Genomic DNA, 17,431 nt, shown 5'->3' with positions numbered 1-17,431 from the left:
CTGAACGAACCAAAAAAAACAGACAAAAAAGAGAATGAAGGTCTAGAGCTAGCTTGCTCCAACAAAGGGAGTTAGTCCGGACAGACTTCTTCGTCCTTCCTTCCCACCATAACAATCGCCCTTGAAAACACCCTCCACCGAGGCAGACATCCCACAATCCACAATGCAAGTCGCGTCCCTCTTCGCGACGCTGCTGGGCTTCGCCTCGGCGAGTATCATCCAAAATGGACAGCTGCGCGAAAATCCCTACCCGGGACAGACGCCCGCGATTGCGCTCGACGAATCGTGGAGGACGTACGCGGCGGACGCGGTGGAGATTGGGTATAAGGGACGGTGGGATAGTAAACATATTTCATGTATGACTGGCTTTTCGGGTTTCTCTTAGTTTCGGGCTCTGACAGGTGACTAGGGTGGTCGTGCGTTCTTTGATTCTGCAAATCTCTTCTGGATAGGAGAGGAAAAAACTGATGGAACAGTGCCCCCGGGGCTAAATTCGATTTTACGGGAAATCAGGTCGCGCTTGGGTTCGGTCCTCAGACGTCTGAGGGTGTGCTTGTGGCGTATCGGTATGGTCCTTCTCCATGCTGATGACTACACTGCAGGATAACGGTGCTAAACGTAAAGGAACAGCATCGCCGGTCTGGACTGGGAGTTCTCCAACGTAACGGCCGACTCGGTCCACCAGTTCGTGGGGCCAGAGACTGGCGTCGCAGCTGAACAGACTACGTTTGAGCTTCGGGGTAGGTATTACATATCTCCCCACCAACAATGATTACTGACGCGGAGGATAGTCACCAACTGGGCCTACGGATAAGTCACCTCAAGCATACACTCATAAAACCACGCTTACCGCGATGCACAGTCCAACTAAACAATGTCTCCGTCGGCGTCGACGCTCAATTGCGCAAATCCCCTGAGTTCGGAAAGAACGTGGAGATCATTGGCGATTCGTGCGTACCCCCCCTACACGACCATTTATCTGATCAAGCATGAGTTTAACGACAGGGGATGGTATCTACATGTAGACTGGCATCGGGACAGTACGGCACCTATGAAGGCCTCTCTTCGTGGGCATTTGCCTTCGCCGCGGGACTAGGAAACGTCGAATACTCCATCACGGTACATCCCTCTGTCCAACACACGACCAATGACTGTAACAGTCAATCTCATGAATGATGGATATGATAGGCATACCCGGGGATCTGCCTCCAAGACAAAGAATGCTATGACAATGCCCGCGGAATGGTACGCCCCCCTCTTCAAATTGAAGGCATGCAAATACTCAGAGTCAATGAAGACATACCAGTGGAACCAAGCCTCTGACTGCGGTGCCCGCGCCAAAAAAGTGTACGGCACGAGCCCCGAAAAGTGGAACGTGAGCGACCATCGCGCCGCCGATCTCGTCGTCATCAACTTGGGAACAAACGATCACCGCAAGGGCAATGAGGTCGCGCCGGAAGACTTTTACGATAGCTATGTGAAGTTGATTGAAGAGGTCCATGAGGCGTGGCCGCAGGCGAATATAATTATCATGGTATATCCTCTCTTTCTCTCTTTCTTTCTCTCTTTCTCTCTTCATTTTCTCGCCCTTCTGTCCCTTGCATGCCGTTCTTTGCGTTGCTGATGTGTACTATTCAATGGCGCAGTCACTCTGGGGCACCTTCGACTCCAAAAAAGACACCTACGTCCAGGTACCGCTGTACGTGCGCGCCTTGAAACGAGTATTCGAGCGCTTCCGAGAAAGCGGGTTCGTGCACTACTTCGATACAACAGGGATCCTACACCACAATGACGTGAATCCGAAGGATCACCCAACGGACGTGGGGCATATCAAGATCGCGAGCCATCTGATGCAGTTTGTGAAGTTGCGGCTTGGGTGGGAATTTGCGGCGTCGGGGCCGGAGGTCGAGCATGATACGCTGTATTGGAATGATGAAGCTGGATATTGAGTTGACTGTGGTTGGTGCATCTCTTGGCGTTGTTGCTGTCATGCTGACGACGCGGGGGTGCCTGGTAGCCTGATGTATGCAGTGTATTTATACTTTCAAAACTTCATTGCATCTTTTTCTCTACTCCATCTATCTAGGCATTGCTATCAAACCATTGCCATCATGTCTACACCCGGAGTGGAGTACATCAACGGTCGCAAAACGTTCATTCCACTCGGTAACACCTACATTCAACCTCACCCCCTCACCCCCCATACTGATAGAAAAAAAAAAAAAAACAGAAAACAACCCCGAGATCTTCACCCCCCTTTGCCAATCCCTCGCGATCTCCCCCACCCTCACCTTCCACGACGTCCTCTCAACCACGGACCCCGACCTCCTCGCCCTAATCCCCCGCCCCATCAACGCCCTCATCCTCTGTGTCGAGCCCCCCATCTACAAAGCCGCCCGCGAATCGATCACCCCAACAATTCCCACCTACACAAGCCACGGTCCCACCGAACCCATCTTTTGGGCCCGCCAAACAATCGGCAACGCCTGCGGCCTCATGGCCCTCCTCCACTGCGTTCTCAACCTCCCTACCAAAGACAACCAACGACCCGGCGGCTACATTGCCCCAGAGTCTAACCTCGATACATTTCTCAACCGCGCAGTCGACCTCCCTCCCGCGGAAAGAGCCCAGCTCCTCTACGACTCGCAGTTCCTGGAGGACGCTCACATGGCCGCTGCGCAGCGCGGCGTGTCGCATATCCCGCCTGCAGAGGAGTACACGGCGCATTTTGTGGGATTCGTGCGGACTGGTGATGGGCACGTTTGGGAGCTGAATGGGGGGTTGAATGGGCCTTTTCTACGGGGTGTGTTGCCGAGGGATGGGGGTGATCTGTTGAGTGAGGAGGGCTTGCGCTTGACGGTGGGAGACTTTGTTGATACTGCGAGGGAGGTGAAGGGTGGGATGAGTGTTGTTGCTATTGCAGAGGAGTGAACTGTCTCCTTGGTATGATGGTCAGGGTCTACTGTATTGTCTGTTCTGACATCTAATGTGGCTATACAGATAATGCACATCTATATCTATATCCACTGCATAATTAGTCATGGGTGGGTGAAACAAGTATAATAAATATGCCAGGCGGTGAGACGTCATCTGGTGAACCGAGTATCTCCAATCGGTCACTTTTCCTTCATCCTTTCAACCTCCAATGTCCTTTCAATCGGCCTCATCTTTATCCTGCCGTTCTCCTGCTTCATATGCTCAGTGTTCGTTGCGGTTGATCGTCAAGCTCCGCCGTATCCCGGGCTCAGCACCACGGAGTGAGCCCAGCACCCAGCACGGTCTAGATCTTCGGTGCATACCAAGTGGATCCGTTCTCCTCTCCCCAAACCAGTGACGTCTCTTCTATTATTCCGTCCCCTGATTAGCTCTCGCTGTCGCGTCTATCCTGATCTCCGACGACTCTCCTTGACTACCTCAAGGGGGCCCGTTTTCTGATTCCTTCGCTCTTTTCCCATCCCATTGGCTGTCATTTTGGCTGCCATTGTGCCCCTCATGCATTCCTCCCCCCGCAGCTTGACGCTTGCGCAGTCTGTGCGTCTTTCCATCCAAGATGATACCCTCTCGATTGTTGGTATGTATTGATGCTCCGTTTCAAAAAAGCTAGTAGCTAACGTGGCGTGACACCGTAGATGATCGTCCGTCGCGGAGAAAAACTCAGCGTTCGTGTTGTGGATTGCTGTCCGGCTCAGGTACGACTTGTATTCTATGCTATGGACAATATTCCACCACAAGCATGGCAATTGACTCCCACCAGATGTCGCCCCTCACTACTCCATCCCCTCGTACAACCTTCTCAATACCTTCGTTGCCCCTGGCGGGTTAACAATTACCTTCGTGGAATCCACCGATGACGATGCGACTGTCAACGCCCTCCAATATCCCCTCGCCGAAAAGGAACAGGAGACAGCGGCACCTTGGGCCGATAAGGTGCTAGAGTGGGCCTATGGCCGAGCCCAACGACACAAGCGACTGAAAGTCATCATCAACTCCTTCTGCGACAACGCATATCACCGGTACAAGACACAGGCAGACCCAATCTTTGCTGCGGCGCAATGTCAAGTCGACGTGCGGAAAACCGAATATCGAGGCCATGCCACCGACATCTGCGAGGCCCTTGACCTCAATGCCTACGACGCCATAATTTGCTGCTCCGGCGATGGTCTACCGCACGAAGCCTTCAACGGCCTGGCAAAACGGCCCGATGCGCAGGACGCACTCGCCAACATCGCCGTCGCCATGATCCCCTGCGGGTCCGGCAATGCCATGGCCTGGAACCTCTTCGACACCGGAAGCGTCTCCCTCGCCGCTCTAGGGATCGTCAAGGGGCTGGAAATGCCCATGGACCTCCTCTCCATCACCCAAGGAGACACCCACACCGTCTCATTTCTATCCCAGTGCCTCGGCGTGCTCGCCGACTGCGACCTCAAGACCGAGCATCTGCGCTGGATGGGCGACCACCGCTTCCTCTACGGCGTCTTCGCAACCCTCGCCCAACGCACCTCCTACCCCTGCGACCTAGCCGTCAACGTCGTCCTCGACGACAACTCCCAAATCCAAGAACACTACGCCAACAAAAAGAACCAACCCTTCACCCCATCCCCCGCTTCCAACCCTCCATCCCCCACCGGCCTCCCCCTCAAATTCGGCACCGTCCAAGACCCCCTCCCCCCAACCTGGGAAACCATCCCCGCCGACACCCTAGCCAGCTTCTACGCCAGCAACATGGCCGTCGTCTCGCGCGACACAAATTTCTTCCCCGCATCTCTCGCCTCAGACGGCCTAATGGACATCATGACCATCGACACCTCCATCGGCTGGACCAAAGCCCTCGAAGCAATCATCAAGCTCCCCCAGGCAAAATGCTTCCACCTCCCGCACGTCCAAATGCGCAAAGCAACCGCCTACCGCCTCACCCCGCGCGACGGCGACGGCTGCCTCAGCGTCGACGGCGAGCGCTACCCTTTTGAGGCCTTCCAGGTAGAGGTTCACCAGGGCTTGGCGAGGGTTTTATCCAAATCGGGTGTCTCTTATGAAGCGCCGGGACCAGCCTAGTGGATCCTAATTGAGCTACCTACCCTACCTACCTACCTACCTACCTATATGTATGTATATCGATATGCGGCGCACAAATCGCCCGTTCGAATCAGCCTACTCCTTGTAAATAGTAATGTATTCCAATGGATGGATTCTACTCGTACCAGACCCGCTCGTCATACTGGTGCCCGCGCAGGCACGGCCACCGCGGCGCAGCCAGTCGGGAGGACTGCCACTATCTAGCACAGCAACACTAGTAGCCCGCATATATACGTAGCTAAAAAAAACAACCCCATGAACCCTGTGTCTACCTACGCCGACGGTATTGGGAGAATTGGACAGACATGAGTATGAAAGTAGTAATAACATTAACAATAATAACATCAATCAAATAGTATATAGTAATAACTGCATCGCCCAAAACCACCATATCTTCTACCCAGACCCAAGTCTACACCACCAACTCACTATCAATAACCTCCGCAATAACCAACACTACATGGAACTCCCAGCGCGGTCAACACGCCGACACAGCCCTTTATGCTCCCCTCTCCAGTGCTCGAGATGGCATTCTCTAGAACAGTACTCGGCGACCCTGCAGCCATTGCATTCTCGCAACCCCCCAGCTTCTTGTCTAGTCTTCCCGCACATTGCGCACAAGCCTCTCTTTCCGTCTAGGCCTGTGGGCTTTGTGGGGGGGTTGTCTGTTGGCGCAGGAGAGACCGGGCCAGGCTTAGCCAGTGGGAGGGTGTATTGTCTCTCCACGAAAGGCACGGAGAAGCACGGCGAGATGGCGGCGCGGATGGCGTGCTTGGACATAAGTCTCCATAAGTCCGCTTCGTCTCCTTTGTTCCTGGACCAGAATCCCGCAGGGAATGTCCCCTTCCCGCAGGAGCAGATGTATCGGTCGCCTGTTTCGAGCGAGAGGGGCATCTTCTCGGCCCGGATATACTCGCAGGCTCGCTTGTGCTTCCATGTGCGGCATCGCTCGACCATTGCGGGGAGGGTGTGCTTCCAGAGGAGAGACTCCCGCTCGTCGATTTTTATTTCCGAAGATCTAACAGTCTCGATGGTGGAGAGTAGTGACGTTATCTTGTGGATGCTGTTATTGGACAGGGGGATGATGGCCACGTCGAGGACTACGGTCTGGTGGGGGAGATCGAGTCGCAGGTTTGCTGGGAAGATCAGGGCGAAGAGACCCCCGTTTTGGGGATCGCTCAGGCTGAATGGCTTGTGGTGCTTGGTGTCTTGGACTCCAGCAAAATCCACGAACAATTTGAGGAGCGTGTTCTTGAAGTTTGAACGTAGATTCGTTGCCATGTTTCTTTCGCGGAACGCTCGTTCCGTCTCGGACCACATATCGGCGAGATCATTGATGAGCCACTTGAGCTTTACCGACTCCTCGATATCAAGTATGGGTAGTTGGTCTAGGGATATGTAATGTGGATTGTATATGATTGGTCTCTGCTGGTATATTCCTGTCCAGTAAAAGTTGTCAGGGCGGCTTGATAGCTCGCTCCGCGTGGCTACCGGAGCCCTGAATTCAACGTAGGATGCTTCCAGCTCGATCCTTGTCTCGCTTCCGGTCATTGTAACTGGACATGGGAGTTGCACTTGTTCGATCAATGGGCCTTCCTGGAAGCGTATAGACACCCCGAAAATGGAATCTTGGAATACGCTGACTGCGACCTTTGAGCGGAGCTTATCTTGTAATGGCCCGGCGTAGATATCAACATGGACAGTGATACACTTGACTTTCAAATCTTTATCCAGGGATACATGAACACGGGCATGGGTCTGACTGTCGGTAGATTGGTACATGCTTAACTCCTTTGGTCGTGCACATGGTGAAACAGAATTTCCGGATATCGATTGATATCCAGTCATATTCGGGCGATGTTTCGTTACGAGCACGTTGGGGTCTTTGAGGCTGGACTGGCAGATAGCGAGTCCCTGTCCGAGCTCGTCCATGAAGCGCTGTACGGGAACGGTAGGTTTTAGTCCAAGAGTAACTCTGGTCGACATACTGCGATCTTGTCGTATGATCGAGGAGGGCACAATCACCGAGACAATCATTGGCGCAATACCAGTCCACGGTTCCCCGTCATGCTGGACACTCAAAACGCAGCTTTCAGAATTTCTAACTCCAGCGAAGGTCAATTTACCAAATCCTAGCTGTATATCTGCAAAAACTATATCACCGTTCGTCTGTGGACCGTTCAGTACCACATGAAATATTGGGCTCCCATCCATTGGGTTGGCCATTTTCAAGAAACCAAGTAGTGTCCGTGGAACCACAATGGTGATGCAAAGTGTAGGAGGAATAGTCTTCCAGTTTTGCAAGGGACAGGGCATCCCCTTGACCGGCCGGTAGGGTGTCAGCTCATAGTCCGATGGCAGGGGAAGCCCGCACATGTGCAAATACACAAACATCTCCTGAGGAGAAGTGTACGAAGACATAGACCTGGACGAATGGTGCCTAGTGATTAGCAGGCACAACTCGCGGATGAAGACGGACCAATTGACCAGGTCTGATTTATGAATCAATCCTAGTATCGCTACAAAGCTCGCTCTTGTGTAGAATCCGGAAGGCCCACTTGCCAGCTCTTTGCGCGATGTGGCCAAGACTGGCAAAGATTCATCCTCGACCATCCGCAAGTACAATTGGTATAACAGATTGGTGAGCCCAGGCTGCTCAAACTGCAGAGGTATAGTTGTATCATTGAGGAGATTGGTCTCTTGGGATGAGTGTCGAGCGCTTTTCCACTGGATGATATAGCGACAGCGGGTGTTATATTCGCCCAGCGAATCCTGCAGGACTATATTTAGCTGTCTCTCGTCCCACACCGAAGTTGCAGTGGTTCCCGTCCAGTACTGTATTGGCGTCAAGTTGAACAGGAGGGCAACAGTTGGCAGATCGCCCAGAAGTAGATCCTTGAGATAGTCATTAAGATCTCCCTCGCATCGAACCAAAAGCTCGGTTGATAGCGTAGAGGTAGGCTTTCGGTTTAAGAGAGGACCAGCTGCAGCTAGCAAATTGATACATCCGAGGTGGTCAGCCAGATTAGATGTATCAATTGCATCAAAGGATAGAGGGGCAGGATGATCGCTCCTGGGGTTGAAATCATTGGAGTCAAGATTGAGAGGCACGTATGTTTGTGAATTTCGATACCAGTGTGCCTCACTATTGCCCGTATTGTTCATATGTTGCAGAGTGTGGCAAAGGGCCAGGGCATCTGAGGCGATAAATCGAATGGTGAGTCTCGGTCTGGCACAGCGGAATGTTTTGGCATAGGCCGCGAACTCGACAAACGCCGTTTGGTAGCACGCGTTAGTGAAAGACCCGTCTTCGCCTTTGTTCGGCTTCAGCGGAGAATTGGAAGAAAGAGGCGCATATCCGGTAGCAAGGTGGAAGTCGAGAACAGGATCTGTTGCATGATGTATGATTAAGGCCGCGTTTGGCGTCCCGAGCATGGGGTTTAGGCTGTTGTCCAGACCATTTGCTTCCTGGCTCGGGTCTGCAACTCCATACGTCCAGTACCGTCGATAGGATGTACTCAAATCGTCGTGGGCAATTGTAGAGACCGGTGCTGTTGAGCGAAGGCCCCCTAGCATTGAATTGCTCCCGACGATCTGAGATCGAACTCGTTCTGCCTCCTGAAATTCCTGGTGGAGGAGATTTTGCTGATTCTCATAGGCAGAGCCATCAGGTGGCCTTTGAGAGTAAAAGTCCCACAGCTGAGAGACCTGGGTCAACGTGTAAGAGTCAAGGAAACGAAGCATGCTGCCGTATTCTCCTCTCCTCCAAAGGTCAGTCGTGGCTGCCAACTTCTTCAGTTTAGACGCCTGTTCTCGGAGAAGCTCAAGACTGTCCTGGTCGACCAGACGATGATAGTAAAGGTTCCATATTTTCTGAAGATTGTTGTTTTGCTCATCATCCATGAGCAGTGTGAATAGAACAATATTGCGGGCTACATAGGGTCAAATGAGAGATTCCCGATTGAAACCTGAGAGACAGCCTCACCTATGATCTCCGGTTCAAGGTCGCAACAGGTGAAGTCGAGTTTGCGTCTCTTAGCTAGGCCATAAATCAGCTATACGATGCTCGAGTGCTCCTCTGACTGCGCGACACGCTACTTGCCGATCGACAAATCCGCATAGATGGTAAACAGAACGTTGCGCGCGTCCCCACAGCCAAGAAGTAGCAGGTGTGCATCTTGCTCCGGCGGGAGAGGATGGGTCAAGCACACTGCAGGCGTGTTGCCTACGGGGTAGAAGTGCTTTTCATGTATATAGATACGGGCTGGGATAAGCATGGTAGATTGGGGGTTCAGAATGATGATATAATGATGTTGGGAGGATGTCTGGATGGGAAGTCAACAACAGCAAGAAGACTCCCAGTACATACAAACGATTAAGTCATCTACACAGCCAGCTCCCTGATTAGGAAGGACTGGTTATCTACTATATTCCCCAACAGTTCAACGGGTTATACTTACAGAATGAGGAAGGAGTTGGCCACGACATTGTCCATACCGGAAGGATCGTCCACCACCATGCTGCATGCCTTGGTGCCTGAGGCCGGACTCCATACCCGAGCCGGCCTCGGAATTCCGATCGGGTCGGAACCGTCATTCTTGCAACTACTGTTATTACATCAGGAATGGGCCCAGAACCGTCCTTCAGTCCACAATCTCACAGAAAGAGACAGGGGGCGCCTCCACGCAAAAAAGCATGTCAAAGCTGCACCAAATCCAAGGTCCGCTGCAGCCTCGACCGACCGGTCTGTTCTCGCTGCCGGTTATCGGGTCGAGCGTGCGTGTATCCTGTTCTCAGCGGAGGTAGCGACTCGAGTCGTGCCAAGGCATCTCATTTCGCAATCGAAGATACGACTTGTGAGTCGTATCCTGATGCATCGGTGTTGGGTACGCCGTCGATTGATCCACTCCCCGAGATGCCCATCCCTGTAGCTCCCAGTACGAGCGGCTCCATCTGGCATTCTCCGATCCCACCGCACAGACACGTGGGAACAAGTGGTTCCGATCAGTCTGCATACTCCTTCAACTTTGTAGACATCAGTCTAGTCCCGAGCGCAAATGCGGGAGATATCCGGGACCGATGGCTGAGACCGTATATTCTCCCTCCCCTGGGGCAGGAGGAGTTTCCCAAGGTCTATCATCCGTTCACGCTACAATATATCTCGCGAGTCTTGGCTACCTACCCACGGTTCATGTTGAAGGATAGTGGTCTTCCACCGATTATACACTGGGCGCAGATAACCGGCCGGGAGATGCCCCGGTCGCTCGCTAACTGCTATAGTTTGGTCCGGCTGTGGGAGCAAGCGGTGCCTGGTAGTGAGGCGATGGTGATTAGCACAGTCGAGAGGGAGATGGAACGGTTGGCTACAGAGGTATCACGACCACCCCCCCCACGTTCGACGCTCTCTAACCCATGCCCAGCCGCCTAGTCCGCACGACTTCGACCAGCTGTCATCTTTCCAGGCGTACCTCCTCTACTCGATCATGATGTATTTCTCACCACGGAACTCTTCTGCCGCTGTCAACGATAAGACGATGATCACTTTGATGGAGCTCGCAGCCCGCACCGCCTGCAATGGCCTCTTCTGCACGGCTGAGGTCGCGCATACGCGACCGTCGTGGGAGTCCTGGATCGTGGTGGCTGCGAAACGACGCACCATCCTAGCCATGTACCTCTTCAATAGCGTGTACAACGCCGACCGGCTACTGCCCAATTTCGGCGCCGATGAGATGAGGGGAGTGTACGCGCCGGAAGACAAAGAACTCTGGAGTGCTCACAGTCGCGATGGGTGGGAAAAGTCATACGATCGTTACCTACTAGACTGGGAGGACGGGTTCTTCGAGATATCTGAGCTGTGGAGGTCTGCGGAGACGGGATCAACCGAGCGGAGAGCAAGGATCGAACGCTGGGCTCAAACGCTGGATGAATATGGGATGATGATTTTCGGCGTGTGTTCACACCTCCACGGATGCTAACAGAGTAGTTAATATGGCTCTTGACACGAGATCAAAGATACCAGGACACTTAGGATGTCGTGAGGAAGTCTGTCGTCATGCGACTCTCGCCCCCGATTGACCTCGGAACTCCGAGCGGGGACTCCGAGCGGGACCCCACCATCCGCCGCATATAAACCCTAGATCGTCGAGCTTGGGATGATCAACGGACTGCACCAAACCCAAATTACTTTCTTCACAACCCTCTCACACTCATCCAAGATGTTCCACTCAGAACCGGTCTACGCCACAGACCATGCTGCCCCAGTCCTCCAAACCCACAGCTGGCGCACCGTCACCAACTCCACGCCATACTTAATCCCGCACCTCCGCTCCGACATGACCATCCTCGACATTGGATGCGGACCCGGGTCAATCAGCGTCGACCTCGCCCGCCGGGTTCCCAACGGCCACGTGACAGGGATCGAGTACGTCCCCGATCCTCTAGACGAGGCGCGATCGCTCGCCTCTCGCGAAGGAGTCACGAACATCGATTTCCGCGTCGGGGACATCCATTCACTTGCCTTCCCCGACAACAGTTTCGACTTAGTCCACGTGCACCAGGTCCTACAACACATCGCAGACCCGGTTCAAGCCCTGCGGGAAATGCGCCGCGTCGCCAAATCCAACGGCGGCATCGTCGCCGCGCGCGAGTCCGCCACTTTCAGCTGGTATCCTGAAAATCAAGGGATCCAAACATGGCACGCAGTGACTGAGCGAATGGCCAAGGGGAAGGGAGGGCACCCAAACCCGGGGTCGTACATTCACACGTGGGCCCAGGAGGCTGGGTTCCCGGTGGACAAGATCCAGAAGTCGACGGGGACGTGGTGCTTTAGCACGCCGGAGGAGCGCGAGTACTGGGGCGGTACGATGGCAGAGCGGACGCAGTCGTCGGGGTTTACGACTATGGTGCTTGGGGGCGGGTGGGCGACTGCGCAGGAATTGGAGAGCATGGCGCGTGGGTGGAGGGAGTGGGTGGTGGATGAACAGGGGTGGTTTGGGGTACTTCATGGGGAGATTGTCTGTTTTAAGTGAGTTGACGCTATCTTAATCGATAAATTCCACTCCAGTCAAGATGCAAACATGTCCATTGTATTTAAAATCAAGCACGATCGTCAATTCTCTACAAAAGACATGTCACCCTCATTCCCACAAACCAGATGTCAAGGCCATTCTAGTCAACAAAACGAACTGATCTTGGCGATCGAACGATCACAACGAACTAACCCTAAGCAGTAGTAGAAATAGACAAGTGAAGCGATCCCTTCCCTCTAAACGCCATGGCTGAGATGTAATTTATAATCAAGCGCCAAACCACTAGATTATGAATCTTCCAGAATATACTAACTAACTATTATCTCGGAATTAAACCGCGGAGATTAGAGATCATTTGTCATCGAATATATCATCCATCACCATCTACTCCAGAACCGCCTATACAGATCTATAAAGGCCTTCTCCCCACACACCCACTACCACACACAACCATCATCCCCATCCCGAATCCCCCTCCCAAGCACAGTTAACCAAATCCACCGCAACCATGTCCCCCACCCAAAAAGCCCTCATCGTGACCCCCACCAAAACAGCAACCCTAACAACCACCCAACCCCTCCCCACCCTCCGCGACGGCTACATCCTCGTCAAAACCGCCAGCGTGGCCCTGAACCCCACAGACTGGAAGCATGTTACAGCGCGCGCCCCACCAGGGGTCCTCGTCGGGTGCGACTACTCTGGCACAGTCGAAGCCCTCAGCCCAACAGCCGCATCGTCAACAGATCTTAAAAAAGGAGACCGCATCTGCGGATTCGCGCACGGATGCAACGCCGGACAGCCTGAGGACGGCGCTTTCGCGGAGTATATCGTCGTGCCGGTTGGCACGCAAACTCGGATTCCGGATAATTTGTCGTTTCAGGAGGCCGCGACGCTGGGGGTGGGTGTTACTACTGTGGGACAGGCGCTGTATCAGAGTTTGGGGATGGTGTTGCCTGGGAGCCCCCCAGCCAAGCCAGAGCAAGAGGCGGTGTTGATTTATGGGGCGTCGACAGCGACGGGGGCGCTAGCGGTCCAGTTCGCGAAGCTATCCGGGTACCGCGTGATAGCAACATGCTCGCCGCAACATTTCGAGAAAGTGCGCGCGCTAGGCGCAGATGAGGTCTTCAACTCACGGGACGAGTCCGCTGCAGAGCGAATTCGGGAGATTACTGGCGACAAGCTGCGCCTGTGCCTGGACTGTGTGTCGCTAGAGTCTACCGCGGCATACTGCGGTAAGGCGCTGTCGTCGCAGGGCGGGGAGTACAGTGCGCTGTTGCCGGTGAAGGTTGAGCGAGCGAATGTCAATAGTCGGTTTACGATGGGGTATACGGCGGTTGGGAAGGAGTTTCGCTATGGGGATAGAGTGTTTGAGGCGAGTGCGGAGGATCAGGCGTTTTCGAGGCGGTTTTGGGCGCTCGCAGAGGGGTTGCTTGCTGAGGGGAAGGTCGTGCCGCATGCGATGAGGGTTGGAGAGGGGGGGTTGAGGGGGTGTTGGAGGGGTTGGAGGAGATGAGGGCGGGGAGGGTTAGTGGGGTGAAGTTGGTTTATAATGTTGGGGAGACTGCTTGATTTATATTATTGTTATGGGCGCGTCCGTTATACTGTATATGACTATGTATAGGCATCAAGCCTCCTGATGGATCTCCACATTGACTCCCTCAGGAAACACACGTCGCACTGTCTTGAGCTCATCCAGGGTCACCGTATCAGGGGCCACAAATCTATATTAGTTAGAATCTGCCATCCAGAAATGAAAAAAAGGGAGATAACCCACGACGTGGTATGAATAGGCGGCAAGCTCCGCGTCGAGATAAACAGCGTGTGCTCCGTGGCGCCCTTCTGCTCGAACGCTGCTTTCACGCTGATCTACCGTTAGAAGGGACACTTGGGTACTGTCAGAAAGGCATATGGGGGCAAGCGACGTACAATGTCTCCATCTGGCTGCCATGCGCGTTGTACGCGTCCAGCGAGTCGTAATTGATCACGATGGTCTATTCATTACTTAGTAACATTGTAGCCAGGAAGGGAATTGATAGAATATGACATACGTAGCGGATCATAATGTACTGCATACCGATTCAAATTCTGATCAGGTTGAAGGCTGATCCTGTCTATTTATCGTGTCGAGGTGGGGTGTATACGAGTCAATCATGACATCATAATCAACTAGTTCCATCACGGGTCCACCCGTATCGATCGACCAGATCCCAAGACAAATATAGGAGGTAAATAGAAAGATCAATTTAATGTATTCCATCCAGACAATAAGCTAAATCCCAAGCACCAAACAAACCCAAATGATCTAAAGTCCGCTCGATATAAATCACCAATCATCAGACTCCCCATGATCCGAGTACGCCTCTTCCCTCTCTTCCTCCCTCTCCTCTCTCTCCTCCTCCCTCTTCTCTTCCTCATCAGAGCTGGATTCTTCGCCTGCACCATGTTAGACTGTCTTCCGACCCGAAAGTAAAACGAATGGGAAAGGAAGAACATACCAAGTTCATGCGCCACCAACGCCCCGACACCAGCGCCAACAGCCAAACCACCCACTCCCATCATCGCCATCTTCGCATTATCACTCAGCCCCTTGTCCTTCTTCTCCTTGTGCTCCGAGTATCCCTCTTGAGGAGGATACCCCTCCCCACCATGAGGGGGATACCCGCTCTCACCGTGCGGCGCACCACCGTAGTAACCACCACCCGGCGGGGGCATATCGCGGGAGCCGTACTCCGAGTCCGCGATGGGGGCTTCCCACTGCGAGCGGCCGGAGGCAGTCTCAAAGAAGAAGGCGCGGCGCGTGCTGGGCTCCCACTCCTGGACCCAGCCGTAGGGGAGAGGCGGAGGGGGCATGGTGGGCGGGCGTGCGGAGGACGGCGGCGGCGCGCCGTAGGGAGAGGGGGATCCGTAGGACCGCTCGCCTCCGGCGTAGGGGGGCGCTGGTCTTCGTAGGGAGGGCGGTCGTAGGGGGGACGGTCGTAGGCAGGGCGTTCGCCGCCGTAGGAAGGACGGTCTCCGTAGGGAGGACGCTCTCCATAGGGAGGGTGCTCGCCGTAGGAGGGGCGCTCGCTGTAGGGAGGCCGCTGGTCGGCGTAGTAGGAGGGGGCTTCGCCGTAGTGGGCCATTTTGTTCTGATTGAGTATGTGAGGGTGGGAGAGGGTGGTATAGTGTAGTATTGTTGGGAAACCGGGGGAAAGGTGTCTGCTACGACCTTTATATATGTCCGGGTGGTCAGGTCTGGTGATCGAGGGGTACGACTATAATGTGTACACGTATGTTACGCATGGCTAGCTTCATGGAGGGAGGGGCATTCTCGCATGCAGACCCTCCCAACATGGGTTAACAGCTGAAACCATTGGTAGGGGGGAATGTTGGGAAGGGTACAGATGACAGGATGATATCGAAGAGTATGGACTATTGAGGAAGAGGAGACGGCTCCACAGCGTTAGTACTATCTGGAGATGCATCAGGCAGCGACATAATTTAGTCTGTCTCATCCTGGCAGCCCTAAAGACACGATATCATTTTGTACTCTATGGTATGCTGCTACCCGATACTATAATATACAATACCATATGACACCATACTATATGATATCAAAGTGTACCTTCAAATCAAGTAAAGAAGAATCACACAATACACAGAACCCTCTCAATCAAGAAGTAGAATGACATGTCCATAACCTGCCCCACTACTATTAGGAAGCTGCAGAAACAACAAACAGACCCCACACCTGCCTTAGGCAACGCTTGGCGCCACAGCAATACCGCCTCATCAACCAATCAAACAACAGGGTTGCCCCGCACCAGCCACACCAGCATTAACAGACTCAGCCACAAACATTCACCCCCTTTTCCAGGCATCCATATTCTTTGCATCTTCTACTACTTTCTCCATTCCATCATTCTATTCCATTCTTTTGCTCTCCTTCATACTAGTTTTGCTCTAAATCTGGAATAGATGAGTCGGGATCCCCCCCTTTTACAATAGTCCCATGTTATTTTTGGCCTGCATCATATTGGTGGGTCACTAATTAGCTAGGTGTCTATGGACAGAGTACGGAAACACCGACTAGGTACGGTACCTACCTAGTATGCAGTAACTGTAGGTGACGGCAGAAAGACACGGTTGTATCTGTAGGTGGTTGTTGTATCAGAAACTGCGGCATTTGCGCACTGAGTGCTCCTGTCTGGAGCAGATTTAGTGCCTTGCCTAACTTGTCTTGGTTCACTCAAACTGTCACCTGTACATCCATAATCAGTAATATACCTGTTTATGAGACGTGGGGAGAGGGCTAGCCTAGAATGACAGGATCTTCCCCGAAAATCTGTCCCCGGACCGCCCCTATTCAGTGCGGATTGGGGTCGGGCTTGAGGCCGAGTAGCCAGAATCGAATCCGAATGGGGTCTGGGGCTGGGTCGGGATTCACGGTGATCTGCAAGAATCGAATGTTCCCACAAGTACAACAATTTTGGTTATTTGAGAAGACTGGAGATAATATAGATGGTTTGAATTAGAAATAACAATGTCTTCTCGTTTCTGGATCAATGTTTCAGAATGGGATTGGGTTACTCGGATTTGAAGTAGCCAACTCTTCCATTGCCATTAACTCCTCAAGAGGTAGTTGTATCGAGGGCATATTATTGTGATACGGTCTAATATAGACCTACTTCCCTTGTTAGGTAGACTATGAGGATTAGGCGCCAACGGCTATACTTGATATAAGACTTGTCGCTGAGGCCTACATAGCTAATCACAGGCTCAAACCCCTGTATTTGTCCAGATGACAAGATTATAACAAAGAAATAAATTCAATCTTCAAGCCCAATCATGAAGTGTTATTTTGTTTACATTTCTTCTGTTGACTGGTTAATTGGTCATTATTCTGGTATTCCGTACCCATCCCAGTTTCAGCTCTAGAAGTCTGCCAAATATCAGGCTGTGGACTCGAAGTATGAAGAGGGCCAGGCTTCTTCTAATCCTCCCCCAACCAGCTTTCTTAATTTCTTGTAGGAACCAGCATCCGAAACAAAGTCAATTGTTACGTAGATTAGACGGCTATAGACACTCACAATCTCTGACTTATTATTCGCCAGATGAAGGTTAATAATCGTAGGGAGTAGGTTACCCTTACTTGTAATTTCTTTTCATTGATAGCTAGGTATAAATTGATCTTCACATAAAAGAACAGATACTCACTCCCTGTTGATTGCCACAGTTAGCTAAAACAGAGTCAAGTATTATATAGAAAGGATGTATGCTTACCTTCTGTTGATTATCACCGTTAATTAGATCTAAGTAAGCCAACAGATACAGAGATAGATACTTACGTC

General features: G+C 52.6%; 9 protein-coding genes across 9 annotated transcripts; 6 read left to right on the top strand and 3 right to left on the bottom strand.

Annotated features, from left to right (window-relative positions):
- Positions 1-87: 87 nt before the first annotated feature.
- P168DRAFT_309943 (SGNH/GDSL hydrolase family protein) lies at positions 88-2,024 on the top strand. The gene is made up of 10 exons (XM_024839354.1): positions 88-356; positions 410-416; positions 477-566; positions 631-740; positions 792-810; positions 861-950; positions 1,026-1,119; positions 1,189-1,245; positions 1,298-1,534; positions 1,647-2,024. The coding sequence occupies exons 1-10, from the start codon at positions 164-166 to the stop codon at positions 1,947-1,949; spliced, it is 1,200 nt and encodes a 399-aa protein (XP_024694300.1). The 5' UTR covers positions 88-163; the 3' UTR covers positions 1,950-2,024.
- Positions 2,025-2,088: 64 nt separating this feature from the next.
- P168DRAFT_326038 (ubiquitin carboxyl-terminal hydrolase) lies at positions 2,089-3,018 on the top strand. Its single transcript, XM_024841076.1, has 2 exons — positions 2,089-2,166; positions 2,231-3,018. The coding sequence occupies exons 1-2, from the start codon at positions 2,112-2,114 to the stop codon at positions 2,929-2,931; spliced, it is 756 nt and encodes a 251-aa protein (XP_024694299.1). The 5' UTR covers positions 2,089-2,111; the 3' UTR covers positions 2,932-3,018.
- A 103-nt stretch (positions 3,019-3,121) lies between these two features.
- On the top strand, positions 3,122-5,141 carry P168DRAFT_250559 (uncharacterized protein). The gene is made up of 3 exons (XM_024834221.1): positions 3,122-3,571; positions 3,630-3,689; positions 3,755-5,141. The coding sequence occupies exons 1-3, from the start codon at positions 3,493-3,495 to the stop codon at positions 5,050-5,052; spliced, it is 1,437 nt and encodes a 478-aa protein (XP_024694298.1). The 5' UTR covers positions 3,122-3,492; the 3' UTR covers positions 5,053-5,141.
- Positions 5,142-5,529: 388 nt separating this feature from the next.
- Positions 5,530-9,599, bottom strand: P168DRAFT_309941 (uncharacterized protein; the record flags this gene model as incomplete). The annotated part of the gene is made up of 5 exons (XM_024839353.1): positions 5,530-7,205; positions 7,236-9,005; positions 9,059-9,105; positions 9,184-9,314; positions 9,534-9,599. The coding sequence occupies 5 exons, from the start codon at positions 9,597-9,599 to the stop codon at positions 5,530-5,532; spliced, it is 3,690 nt and encodes a 1,229-aa protein (XP_024694297.1).
- Positions 9,600-9,697: 98 nt separating this feature from the next.
- P168DRAFT_296083 (Zn(II)2Cys6 transcription factor domain-containing protein) lies at positions 9,698-11,048 on the top strand (the record flags this gene model as incomplete). Its single annotated transcript, XM_024838089.1, has 2 exons — positions 9,698-10,444; positions 10,494-11,048. 2 exons carry the CDS (start codon positions 9,698-9,700, stop codon positions 11,046-11,048), a joined length of 1,302 nt encoding a protein of 433 aa, XP_024694296.1.
- Positions 11,049-11,288: 240 nt separating this feature from the next.
- P168DRAFT_233936 (class I SAM-dependent methyltransferase) lies at positions 11,289-12,101 on the top strand (the record flags this gene model as incomplete). The annotated part of the gene is made up of 1 exon (XM_024833390.1): positions 11,289-12,101. The coding sequence occupies one exon, from the start codon at positions 11,289-11,291 to the stop codon at positions 12,099-12,101; it is 813 nt and encodes a 270-aa protein (XP_024694295.1).
- Positions 12,102-12,314: 213 nt separating this feature from the next.
- Positions 12,315-13,670, top strand: P168DRAFT_309938 (zinc-binding alcohol dehydrogenase family protein; the record flags this gene model as incomplete). Its single annotated transcript, XM_024839351.1, has 2 exons — positions 12,315-13,545; positions 13,587-13,670. Exons 1-2 carry the CDS (start codon positions 12,610-12,612, stop codon positions 13,668-13,670), a joined length of 1,020 nt encoding a protein of 339 aa, XP_024694294.1. The 5' UTR covers positions 12,315-12,609.
- A 55-nt stretch (positions 13,671-13,725) lies between these two features.
- Positions 13,726-14,161, bottom strand: P168DRAFT_317222 (uncharacterized protein; the record flags this gene model as incomplete). The annotated part of the gene is made up of 4 exons (XM_024840088.1): positions 13,726-13,822; positions 13,876-13,962; positions 14,028-14,092; positions 14,150-14,161. 4 exons carry the CDS (start codon positions 14,159-14,161, stop codon positions 13,726-13,728), a joined length of 261 nt encoding a protein of 86 aa, XP_024694293.1.
- Positions 14,162-14,424: 263 nt separating this feature from the next.
- Positions 14,425-15,223, bottom strand: P168DRAFT_326031 (WW domain protein; the record flags this gene model as incomplete). The annotated part of the gene is made up of 3 exons (XM_024841075.1): positions 14,425-14,534; positions 14,597-15,037; positions 15,073-15,223. 3 exons carry the CDS (start codon positions 15,221-15,223, stop codon positions 14,425-14,427), a joined length of 702 nt encoding a protein of 233 aa, XP_024694292.1.
- Between the last annotated feature and the right edge of the window lie 2,208 nt (positions 15,224-17,431).

Source organism: Aspergillus campestris (genome assembly GCF_002847485.1).
Source record: "Aspergillus campestris IBT 28561 chromosome Unknown P168scaffold_4, whole genome shotgun sequence".
Lineage (NCBI taxonomy): Eukaryota > Fungi > Ascomycota > Eurotiomycetes > Eurotiales > Aspergillaceae > Aspergillus > Aspergillus campestris.
The sequence above is the reverse complement of the archived record's forward strand: the minus strand, read 5'-3'. Positions and strand labels throughout refer to the sequence as shown.